This window comes from Elephantulus edwardii, unplaced genomic scaffold, assembly GCF_000299155.1.
Source record: "Elephantulus edwardii isolate Elephantulus edwardi_28Jun2011 unplaced genomic scaffold, EleEdw1.0 scaffold00151, whole genome shotgun sequence".
Classification (NCBI taxonomy): domain Eukaryota; kingdom Metazoa; phylum Chordata; class Mammalia; order Macroscelidea; family Macroscelididae; genus Elephantulus; species Elephantulus edwardii.
The window spans coordinates 5,136,377-5,148,910 of NW_006399901.1; the positions used below are offsets into that span (position 1 = coordinate 5,136,377).

At 51.8% G+C, this 12,534-nt stretch overlaps 1 protein-coding gene across 1 annotated transcript in view; it reads right to left on the bottom strand.

Annotated features, from left to right (window-relative positions):
* The window catches only part of SSH1 (slingshot protein phosphatase 1), a 56,102-nt gene that overhangs the window by 25,854 nt on the left and 17,714 nt on the right, over positions 1 to 12,534 (bottom strand). Inside the window, exons 5-9 of the mRNA XM_006894896.1 lie at positions 11,150 to 11,218; positions 9,857 to 9,922; positions 5,160 to 5,354; positions 2,911 to 3,004; positions 1,644 to 1,772 (exon numbers count right to left, since the gene is read on the bottom strand). Coding sequence (XP_006894958.1) covers positions 1,644 to 1,772; positions 2,911 to 3,004; positions 5,160 to 5,354; positions 9,857 to 9,922; positions 11,150 to 11,218 — 553 coding nt within the window. The remainder of the gene's footprint in view (positions 1 to 1,643; positions 1,773 to 2,910; positions 3,005 to 5,159; positions 5,355 to 9,856; positions 9,923 to 11,149; positions 11,219 to 12,534) is intronic.

The window sequence follows — 12,534 nt, forward strand, 5'->3', positions numbered from 1 at the left end:
GGCTGTACATCGCAAAGGGAGGAGATGGGCTCACCTTTCCTCCAAGGAGTCGTGGGTGGATTTGAACCATCAGAGGTGTGTGCCCTTTGGGTTAGCAGTGCAGTTCCCTGTGGGCTATGCCGCCAGAGCCTCCTTCTATACACATTCTGCCTCACGCTGATTCTGGGTGTGCAGAGTGGAACACAGCTGCGACCTTCTGGCAGCGGATCACCAGGCCTGTCTTCCTAGGCACCACTGAATGGGTTGGAACGGAGGATCTTTCACTTTGCAGCTGAGAGCTTAACCAGTCCCGACCAAGGGATTCTCTTTGGGTCTCTCCGACATGCATCGAGCACCATCTGCTGCTGCTATCAAGTTCGTTCTCAATCAGAGGGACCCTTCACTGGCCTTCTGAGGCTGTAAATCTTTACAGGAGAAATGCCCACCCTTCTCCTAGGAAGTGCCTGATGGATTCGAACCACCTGCCACACTACGCACTAAGCCAGCAGGGCTCCTCGAGATGCATCCAGAGAACTATCAGGTGCTTCCTAGTCTGGAGGGTGATGTGCTAATCAAAAGGCTGTGTCGCCAGCAGTTCCTACTCATCAGCTGCTCCAAGAGAAAGACAGGCATTCTCCTCCAATCACGATGTATGTTAGGAACCTGGTGAAGGGCTGTGAATAGGAATCAGCTTGATGGCAGCTGGAATTTGACAGGGAGAAAGCATAGCCACTAATGTCTTCAGTGGCAACTTCCCCAGGAGACAAATAATAAAAACAGGATAGATTCGATCCACTAGCCTTCTGGGTAGCAGTCAGGTGCTTTAACCAGCAAGCTGCTAGATATTCTACAGGAACTGCACTCAGGGTGTTGAACGTGTATTATGCACAGTCCCTGCAAGGCCCCTGTGAGGTGCAGGACGATGAGCACTGGGCGAGGGCTTGCTTCCAGCACATGGTGGGCATGAGGCCTGGTGGGCCTGCCTTCCATCCCGACCTACAGCCTTAATTTTTACAAATGTGCCCCCTTCTTTCTTGTCTTTGAGAGGAGGCTGGTTGCCACCTATGGAGATTTACACCATAAACAGCATCTAAACAAGAGAAAGTGGTAAAGAGTGTCCGTATGACTCGGGGCCTGCACTGGGGCTCGCTGTCACGCTGGATTTGGAGGAGAGCAGGGTGTCTCTGGCTGGGGAACCCCATCGGGAGGCAATATTTCAGTGGCTTGTGGGTCTCACACTTTGGGAAGGCTGGGCCAACATACTCCTGGGGTTAGATGATTTTGCTTCCTTTAATAAGGGGGTCATGAGAGCACCCCTTCAGCTGAGAGCTTAGAGGACGGGATCCTCTTGCAACTGCCCCAAGGAGGCAAAGGGCTGGGAGAGTCTGAGAACGACTGTCAGCTGACTATGACAAAGGGCTTTCAAACAGCTGCCTGCAGCTCAGCTGGGTGCCACCTCTTCACCAACCAGTTGGAGGGCAGGGCACTGGGCTGTGGCCAGAGTGGAGGGTCAGGAGGGGAGCTGCTGTAGAAGGGAAACTGAAGCCCCTGGAACTAAATTCTGGGCCTGCTCGCCCCCTACCCTGTCCTTTTCCTCACTGCCAGCTCCCAACAACCTGGGCTTCGCATCCCTAGCTAGATGTGCCACGTGCAGAGCCTCTTACGAGATAGAGGTGGTCGAAGATAAGGGAAGGCTTGTCCATTTGTCCCAGGATCAGGAGCATCTCGTTGTCAATGAATTCCTTGAATTCTTTCAAGTTACAGTTCATCTGCTTCTCCAGCTCGTTTCGTATCTGTGGAGCGCAAGAGCAAGAGATGAGGAGACATGATGGGACTAAAGGGAATGGTTTTCAAACAAAGGCGTTTGGGTTTGTTTTCTCAGAAAACAGCTATTTTCATTTAAATGCGCTCAGCATACGGGCAGAGCGGGAGCCCGAGCTCCGATGCCAGCTCACCCTGCATCAGGTTCCCAGGCTGTTACCTGCCAGGAAGGAGACCACCGTTCTTCCTCCCCCGGAGCAGTGGGCCGATCCAAACCGTGGGAGAGCTGTGGCCCAGGGCTTAGCTACACAGCTCCCCACAGACTATGCCACCAGTTGTTAGGTGCTGGCAGGTCAACAACTCACAGCGACCCTGTGAACAGTGGATCGGAACCTTGCCATCCCATCATTTCTGATACACTTGAGCCTGAGTTAATTACAATTATTGTGTCAACCCATCTTGTTGAGGGTCCTCCTCTCTTTTGCTGACACTCCACCTTTCCAAGGTTGATGGCCTTCTCCAAGGACTGGACCCTGGTAACAACATGCCCAAAGAGCTCCCTCTAAAGTCCGTTATAAAATATACACCAATTTTTCAGAATGATGCAGAAAAATAGTGAAAGGCTGAGAAGACAGAGACTGTCAAGGACAAACAACCTGTCTCTAAGTTGTCAGTTGTTGTTGTTGGGCACTGTGGACAGTCCAGTGGGTTTTCAGAGGGAGTTAATCGCACGGGAGGAGACTGCCCATCTTCCTCCCGCTGAGTGGCTGGTGGCCATGAACTGCCTGCTTTTGGGACTGCAGCACAGCTTCTTGCCACGTGGCAATATTTCAAGTAAACCAGAAGGCAGAGTTCAGGCAGAGGGTGGAGAACACTACCACCTATGTACCTACTGAATTCTCACGTCTTGCGAATGGGGCTCAGAGAGGTCAAGAAATTGGTCCCTCGCTCCTCTGGGAAGCCGCGGGGTGGGACTCATACGGAGGCTGACCTCTCAGGCCGTGTTCATTCCCCCCCGCCCTGCTTCCTTAGTAGTGAGAGGCAGAAACAATACCAAGAGCTGATGGCAGATGGGATCGCAGATGCGGCAGGCAGGACTCTGCCACACGCCTGGGAGCAGGGGACACCGTGCCACGTGTCCCTGGCCTGCAGGAACGGGGGCTCACTTACTTCTTTGGAGGTCACATTCTCCAGATCCTGGCTCATCATAATGCTGCGGAGCCTGGCTTTGATGAGGCGCTCGGTCCTCTCCCCTTCCGTTGGCCTGGAAGGAAATGCTCATCAGGGAAGCACAGAACCCTGGGAGGCCGCAGGTCAGAGCACGCACACCTCTCTCCTGGGTCTAACCACTACAAGGTGCAGATGCATGGCGCCAACACCCGTGTGTGTCCTTGGGGTGCAGAAAGGCCCGCTCCCTCCCCCTTCATTATGGAGGGGGTATCTAAGAGCAACACCCTCATCCTGCCCGTGAGTTCAGACTGGACACAAAGCTCTCAAAACCCTAGGTCACCTTAGAGTCAGGTGAGCAGGCCATCACCTGCTCAAGGAGACAGCTCCTTGCAAATCCTAACCATTCTATGGGTCTCAGGTTGTGACATCCACAGAGCCCACAGACACAGGAGTCCACAGACGGCAGAGCAGACCAAGAGGACAGACCACAGGCTGCTGACTGGCTCCTCCACCAGGTCTTGCAGAGGTACTGGGGAAAGGAAATCTGGAGTAGCTGGTGGAGCATCCCCACACAATGAGGAAAAAACAGAGCTAAGAAGGCGGAGCCTCAGGACTACCAAGAGTGGCCAGGAGTGGAGTGTGACCTTCTGGGTTTGGATCCCTGCATTGGGAAATTCCCTGACACCAAGAATGGCCAGGACACGTGGAGACCTCCAAGGAACACAGACAACAGACGCTGAAGGAGACAAGGACCTTCCTCTTCCAAAACCATTAGAGGCAGCAGTCCTGTCCCTTGGGCCGGCCCTGACTTTGGACATGAGAATACTGTCTGTCCATGAAAGCTCTCACTTGTGGTGGCTCTGTTAGAGATAGAAGCATTAGAGGCTGTGCTCCATCAAGATGACAATGACAGATTTTCTAGGAAGTACCTCTTCTGAGGCACTTCTAGGAGGACTCAAACTAGCAATCTTTCTGTTTACAACCAAGTGCGTTAAATGTCTGCACAACACAGAAAGCCCAGGCTAACCCTTCCTTCACGTGACAACCCTTCACTCACTCCTCCTAGGCCCTCTTGTTTCTTTTAGGTCTTGGAAAACTTGGTTTGGGGCCCTACTCCTCTTTGTTGCTGCCAAGTCAATTCTGATTCACAGATATTCTGTGTGTCAGGGTGTAAGAGAGCTCCCTTAATGTTTTCAGGGGCTGATTGTCTGAAAGGAGATGACCAGGCCTTTCTCTCGTGACACGACTGGGTGGATCTGAACTGCTAACCTGTTTATAGCTGGGCACTTAAGCATCTGTGCCCCCATCTCCCCGAGATTCCACTCTCCTCTGAACACCCTGAGTTGGTCCGGAGCCCTCCTAGAGTACAGAGGCACACAACACACTGAAGCAAAGGGGAGCTCTAGCTAAGGAAAGAGGGACAGCTTCCTCCTTACTGCACTGGACTTTGAGGAATGTGGTCTCAGAGTGGACCAGCTCTGTTGGTGGCCATCAGATGCCCTGCGTTACTGCTGCTGCTGCTAAAGCAAGCTGCCTTTGACTTGTGCTTCTGTTTTAGGATCCGAGGAACAGAGTGTTGTATTCTGAATTTTTCCGACAGCAGAAGTATCTCTCCAGTCAGTCTCCAGACTTGGAGAGGACGGTGAGGCCACAAAGCGCTGTCCAGGAGCCGGTGAACTCTGTGGAATACACAGTGCTCTGAGAGCCTGGTGGGAGTTCTGGACCTGCTCCTTGGCCACTTACATGTTCACCTAGCACTTCTAGGGGGTTCACCTAGCACTTTTAGGGGGGTGTCAAAGGCCATTCCATTTACCGAGTTGACCGATGGGCTCGCATTGTTATTATTGTTAAGCATGACGACGACGACTCAGAGACCCTATGACCAAAAGACCCGAACCCTGTTCTATTACTATCATTTCTCTATGTTCATAGTTTCTGAAGGTATGCTGTTTAGGAAGTGGGTGCCAATCCTGCTTCCAAGCCTGTCTTAATCTGGGAGCTCCACCAAACACTATCCACAACGGGTAACCATTATGGCATCTGACACACCAGTGGCACAGCATTCAGTATCACAGCAACTCCAAGTTATCCAGTACAGCAAACTGACAGACCAGGGCTGTACCACTCAGAAGAATGTTCTTCCCAAATATAATTAACATGGGTCCCAGGAGTCCTGTACAGACTAGGGCAGAGAGTGGGCCACCTGAGGGGGCCAGGGCGTGCATTCAGGTGAGTACGTCCACACTTACTTGTCCACGTACAGGGCCGGGGAGTCGGGCCGCGTGGACTCCAGGTCCTGCATGGCATTCCACTCGTTGATGCAGCTCTGCTCTGAGCTGATGCAGCTTTCATAGTAGGTGGCCCAGATGAGGGCCACACCACCGGGGAAGTAGTTGTGCCTCCGTGCCACCTCACAGGCCTTGTGGAGGACCTGCAGGGCCGACCTGGAGGGAGAAAGCCACAGCATCAAGCCTGGGAGGCCTAGGAAGCCAGGTCAAGGAGGGCCCATCACCAGGCTCCTTCCTGCACAGAGTGGGGTCAGGGAGATGAGACAGACTCAGTCACAGCCAACCTCATTCAGTCAGGGAACAGACAGAACATGTCACCATTTCCAAAATGGGGGGAAAATTTCCTAACTCTAAGATTGGGATAGTTCAAGTGACAGTTTTTCATTCTATCATTTAGTGCCAATGAATTAAGGTCTACTTTAATGATGCAGGGCCTACCTTGAACCTGCAGCAGACATTCTACAATGTTTTAAATAACTCCATTCCTATGCCCTCACCTTCTGAAACATGACCCTCACTCACTGTGTCCAGTCGGAACCGACTCACAGCTGATCCCTCACTGGGTTCCTGAGTCTGTAAACTGCTCAGGAGGAGGAGACAGCTTATCTTCCCCCGGCAGAGACGAAGGTGGACCCAAACCACCGGAGAGGTGCCCTTTGGGCTGGTGAGCACAACTCCCTACAGCCTAGGCCAGGAGAGCCTCCTTCAGCAGCGTCGTCGCTGTTGGCAGCCACTTATTCCAGCTGCTGGTGACCTGAGTGCAGAGCAGAACTGCCCCACGGGGTTTGCAAGGACGAGACCTTCCAGAGCAGATCACCAGGCCTTCCTTCCACAGCCTCTCTGGGTGGGTGTGAACTGCAACCTTCAGGTTCACAGTCAAGCTTGTTTGTCCCAGCAGGGGCTGAAGCTTCGAGTTCCGAGGAAGTGAGTTTTAGAAGCTCCTCAGGACACAGACATTAAGTAAAGAAGAGGTTTGGGGAGGCACAGCAGGGCAGAAGAAACAACACTGCTGTGGTGTGCTGTGGAATTGGAAGCGACTCAGCTGACCCTCCAGCGGGTTTTCAGAGGCTGTCAACTGTGCAGAAGGAGACTGCCCATCCTCCCACAGAGCAGCTGGTGGATTCAAACCCTGTGCTTTTGGGACTGCGGTGCAGTTTCTTACACCTGGGCTACCAGAGATCCCTAAAACAATACTAAAAACGTAAATAGCCAACTGGTTCTCTCTCATTACAGAAACAGGCCGAATGCTGCTTAGTGACTGAGGTGAACCAGGTGTCAATCAAGCACGAGGTTTTGAAGTGAGCAGTCTTCGTCCTTCTCACTTGTAACCTGTCTGCGAGCTCGGGGCTGGTGGAGAATGCTCTGTATTAAGCAGGCTTACTTCTGGCCCGAGTCCTAACTCAAAGGCGGTGCCTCTCTAGGGCTTCACCTCCACCAGCTGTTCCTCTGCGCCAGAGAAAAGACCAGCAGTCTCTCCTGCGATCCCCAGCCTCCTGAAAGGCCACTGGAGGGTCTGCCAGGAGTCAGTTCCCATCTGATGGAATGAATCTGAGTCTGAGCAGAGAAGGAGAACAAATTACGTGAGGCCCGGGGCCAGCGCTGGGTGAGGCTGACCTCCCGGGGTGAGAACGATGATCCAGAACGGACAGCGGTGGGGAGTCACTGAGGGCAGAGGTGAGGCATGGCAGGGACTCTCTGCTCACACCAGCTGTGCGGGATCTGGGCAGAGTGCTGTGGGGCCCAGGGAGGAGCCGACTGCCTCTCCTCCCCGGGCAGGACAGGCCCCCGGCCGTATCTGCAGTGAGGCGGCTGTGCAATGCTCCAAGGCGGGCTCCCAGACGCACGCGGAGCAGAGGAACTGGGGAGGTGCCTCACGCCACCTCGCATGGCCTCCAGCTACAGCTAATGGGTCCCTGGAGCAGAGAACCTCAGGGAGGCCTCACCCACTCAGCTCTCAGCTGGCAACGTCCCTGGCACCCCAGCAAACAACTCTTAGCACTTGCCTTTCATAATATTAGACTATGTATGTTTTCATGGTCACTTTCCTCAAGAAACAGTAAACCCCACAAGGACAAGACCTGAGCTTGCGCCAACCTAGCTGCTCCATGTAACCCCACCCTGCACACAATGTTGTTACTGTTATGTGCTGTAGAGTTGCTTGTGACTCATACTGACCCTACATTCAGCAGCCTGGAAAACCTGCTCTATCCTGGGCCAACCTTATGGTCGCTGACACACCTACCCTCATTACCCCAGTCACTGACTCAATCCATCTCACTGAGGGTCTTCCTCTCATGCGCTGTCCCTCCACCATTCCAAGCATGACGTCCCTCTCCAAAGACTGGTCTCTTCTTGCAACATGACCAAAGTGTGTCACAAGGAGCTTCAGAATCCTTGCCTCCAAGGAGCAGCCCGGTTTCAACCTCTCCAAGACCAACCTATTTATTCTCCTAGCAATCTATGGAATAGTTGATACTCTTCTCCAGCACCACAGCTCACAGGCACCAATTCTCCTTCTATCATCCCTGGTCATTGTCCCGCTCTCTGATGCATAGTAAATAACTGCAAATGCCTGTATCAGGTGCACCTTAGTCTCCAGACTGACATCGTTGCTCTTCAGCACTCTGGAAAGGTCCCTGACAGCCGATTTTCCCAATACATTTTGTTTTTTGATTTCCTGACTGCTGGTAGCAAGAATGTGTGTCTACTATGTCCCAGGCACACAGCTGAGGGTTTTAAGCTGGATGGATGCCTCGTCCACAAGGAGGGTGCTGTTGTTCACTGCTGCTGAGCCGGCTCCAGCTCATAGGGACCCCATGGAAACAGAACGGAAGGTTGCTGGCTCCCATGACACCGTCACAATTATGAGGATGTTTGAATCCATTTGAATGTTGCAGCCAGGTTGCTTGGCCTTTTATCCAAAGCATCTCTGGGTGGGTTCGAACGCTAATCTTTAGGCTAACAGTCCAGCTTGAAACTCCTTGTGCCAACCAAGGACTAAGAACAGTGTAGATGCTAAGAACTGTCAAGGAAGTTGAGTTCTAGAAGCTCTGGATTGTTGGAGCTAGTGTGGTGTGTTGTTTTTTTTTAAATATTCCCTTCTTTTTCTAGAGTAGATTAGATTTATTGCAAAGCAGGAACAGTAAACAATTTTATAATATTAATTACAATACCCCCAATACAATCACTTTCCCCACTCTTTCTAATTTCCATCAACTCTTCTCTCCTATTCCTTCCTGCCTTAGGGGGGTTTATCTTTGAACAAATGCTGCTCTTTTGACATTCTATGTTTGGTTATTTTAGAATATTTTTATAAACAAATCATGCAGCTTTCAAATTGTGCACAATATAAGTTGCCAGTCACAATAAAGCTACTATGTTATAACATGGGACAGAATGAGATAGTATTACCGCTTTACTAAAGCAGCCCTTTCAAAGTGTAGTGTGTAAAAATACACTGATTTAGAAGTTGCCACTGTGTTTCTACGTTCATTTTAAACCAGGGCAGCTCTGGTGGCACAGTCTAGAATGTCCTGCCGGCCCCATAGGAGAAAGAGGGGCAGTCTCTGCACATTCGGATTTGTTGTTGTTGTGTAGAGTTGGAACCAACCCAGGGTTGCCCCTCCAGTGCACTTTCAGAGGTAATAAATTGCACAGGAGACCGCCCATCCTTCTCCTGTGGAGTGGCTGGTGAATTTGAACTGTGTACCTTTGCATTAGTAGTGCAATTCCTTCCCAATAAGCTACCAGAGCCCCCCTGTTTTATAGTCTCACAAATCCACTGTTGTTAGGTGCCACTGAGTTGGGACAAACCTGAACCCTGTTCTATCTGTACACTCTTTGACACACCTGAGCCCACTGCCGCGGCCACTGTGTTAATCTATTTCGTTCAGAGTTTTCCTCTCCTTCGCTGACCCTCCAGCTGTCCAAGCATCATGGCCCTCTCAAAGGAAGAGCCCCTCCTAACAACATGTCCAGAGTATACCGCAAAGCTTTGTTATCCTTGCCTCTGAGGAACATCTCTGAGCTGCACTTTCTCCAAGACATTATCAGTTTGTTGTTCTGGCAGTCCTCGGGGTATTCAGGACTATCCTCCAACCCCACAAAACATCTTCTGTCGTCTTGTTCACTGTCCCGTTCTCCTGTGCAGAGCAGGTGATTAAAAAGACCCTGACTTGAATCAGGTACACCATAGTCTTTCAACAGATATCATTGTTCTTCAGGACTTTGGAGAGGTCCCTCACAGCAGACTTTCCCAATACGTCTCCTGATCTGACATAAATCCAGTGGAGGGCCACTCTGAGTTGGGACTGATTCAATGGCAGTGACTTTTAAGTTTTCTATCCTAGGACATTTACCTGCCAGCACGATATTGGCCAACATTCTGTTGGGATCCAATAATTCATTTTCAGGCATGGATTGGCAGGCCTTTCTTCCTACTCTCTCTTACCCTGATAGCTCTGATGAAACCCCTCTACCCCGGGTGACCCTGCTGGAATTTCAGGTGCTTCCAGCATCACAATACGACCAGAGTGTTACAGACTGACAGATGGATGTGCAAAAAGAATCCAGCTCAGTGAGCTTAAAGGTAAGAAGAGTTCTCGTGCCTCTCCTGGGGCTCGGAAAGCTCTTCTCCGGACGTGAGGAACTGCACTTACCACATGGCCTGGACGGACACGGGCTTAAAGACGTGCAGCCTCCCGGCGGTGCTCACACTGAAGCCGCTGCAGGGGTAAAAAGCAGAAAGAACAAACTGTGGTGAGGAGTCACACCCTCCCGAGCCCTTCCAGACGCAGGGGGATGGCCGCAGCCCACCGGGGTCACCCTGACAGCATGCTTGTCTCCCGCAGCTAATGAGGGTCTACAGAACCTGCTCAACTTCGAGACGGGACGAGGGCATGGAAGGGTGGGGGGGTCTCGAATCCTTGATCCTTGTTTTCCCTCCATGATGTGAGTTCTACCCCAAACAAAGCTCCAAAGAACGCAAGCTAACCTCATTTCCTTTTTCCTTCTCTAAGGTTTTCCTGCACACCCCAAACCCCTATTGTAGGCACCCCAGAAAATGTGAATGGAGAAAATAAAATTTTCAAAGGACGTATCTCTCCCTGAATCCTACCACTTTTGACACATCAAAATCTCCCTCCCCCGGCCCCAGTTCCATCAGAAGCTCTGGTGGCTAAGCTGTGAGGCCAATCCACCAGCTGCTCCGCAGGCCAAGGGTGGGCAGTCTCTGGAAATCCACTAGAGGGTCAGCTATGAGGTTCTGACCCCGCGGCACATAACACCAACAGTTCTATCTACAAAGTAAAGGGAACCTTGGACCAGTGCATAATTCCAACTGTGAGCCAACTTCCAGGGCTGCTTTCCTCTCCAGGGCTGGGACAGGACACTTCTGCATTCCCTGTCCACTTGCCCTGGCCAAATGGGAGAACTCCTCCTCTGTGGGCCCCAGGTGGCACTTGAGACCAGAACTGAGACCTCTCAGGGGCCAGCCACGTGGAAGGCATGATGTGAGAATTCATTTAACAAACCAAGGTAAATGAAGGAAGATTCTTTACTCTTATTCTTGGATCATATCCCGTACCAGGTCTTCTCTAACAAGCTTCCTTTGATATCTTATGACCAGAACTCTGTTATATAACGTCCTGTGCAGTGCATGGCTGGACAATGGTATTTCACTGAAGGCTGCTAACCTAGAGGTTGGCAGTTCTAACCTCCTCATCTACTCTTTGGAACAAAGGCGCGGTAATCTCTTTTAAGAAAAAGAAGTTCCTATAGGAACCCCTATAGGGCAATGTTGCTGTGTCACGTGGGGTTGCGTGAGTAAAAATGGCAACAGGTTTGCTTTTGGTGGTTGACAGACGCATGTATGGTGGGGTGGTTCTGCTGCTCAGCCGAACAAGCCAGGCCACCAAGCACGCCGGGAGGACCTGTGGGCTGCCTCTGCTCACCCGTCTCCGTCCAGGTGGATTTTTGTGTCGCTCCAGAGTCGGAGCACCATCCCGATGGTGCAGCTTTTACTACAAGGGAGGAAAAGAGAAGACTCGAGTTAGTGCCCGCTGGCTGACCTTTTCCGGCTCTTGGCAGAGGTGCCCCTCTACCCGGGAGGGGTGGCGGGCAGGGACCACCTAGAGTCAAACTCTACAAACATGAGGGAGTGATAGCAGCTCTGGGTGGGGTGTCCCATGTCCTCTGTTAGCACCTGCTTCTCCTGTGGTCACCTCCTGGACCCAACTCATGGGTAGAGTCACAGCATGCTCTGACCCTGGCAGGACTTAAATAGCAGGTCAGCCTGGGTGCTGCGGTCCAAAGAGCCGCAGGCTGACTGCATGTCCACACAGCAGGGGTGCTGAGGCTGGGGGGCAGGCAGGCTTCCAGCAGAAGGCTGATTGCTCTGGGGGACACACCGGGAGGGCCTGGGAGCTGCCCCAGCCTCTCATTCTGGGGGAGCTGGAGAGTCTCACCATCCTGGGGGTTCATGGTTTGAATGAAAACCATCTGCATTGGTATGGTTTGAAAACCTGCACTTTCTAAGAATGAAATGATATCTAGGCCCAGAACAGAGAAGGGAGGGCTTTACCAGAGGGTCTTGAAGATGAAGGTGCCCCTTGGCCTCCAGGTATGCTGACCATATGGGAAGAGGACAGCATTCAAACCAGTCTCACTAGAAAGCAAAGGCGGGTACCCACGTATCCTCTCAGAACAGTGACCAGGGATGTGACCGTACCAGCACCGCACACTCCCCGAGGTGCCCGCAGCTCTCCTCTGAGGAGTGGCCGGTACTCCTTTGTCACTGTTGGTAGCTGCCATCACACTGGCTCCAACCTATGGTGGCCTTTGTACAATAGAACAACACTCGGCTGGGTCCCCTTAGTAATTAACAGGACAAGCTTTACAGCCTGTGGGCCGTGGTGTTATAAAGGGTTATGTGCTGGCCTGCTAGTTGAAAGGTCAGTGGTTCGAATCCACCAGCTGCTCTGCAGGAAAAACACGGCAAGCTCTGCTGCTGTTTAGATGCATCATCTCAGCAGCCAATGCAGAGGGGATTCTGCTGGCTTAGCGGTAAGGAAGTGCGCTGCCAACTCAAAGGCCTGCAGTTCGAAGGCACCAGCTGATCTGCAGGACAAAGATGGGCAATCTCCGCCAGTATGATTCACAGCCTCTGAAAACCCGCTGGAAGGTCAGTTATGGGTCAGTTCCAACCTGACAGTATATAACAATGGCAACCCAACTGTGGGTTGCCATGTGTTCAAAACGATATGATGGCAATGGGTTTATAGATATGGAAAGCAGGAAGAAACACGGAATTGGGGAAACCGAGTCGATCTGGGAGAAG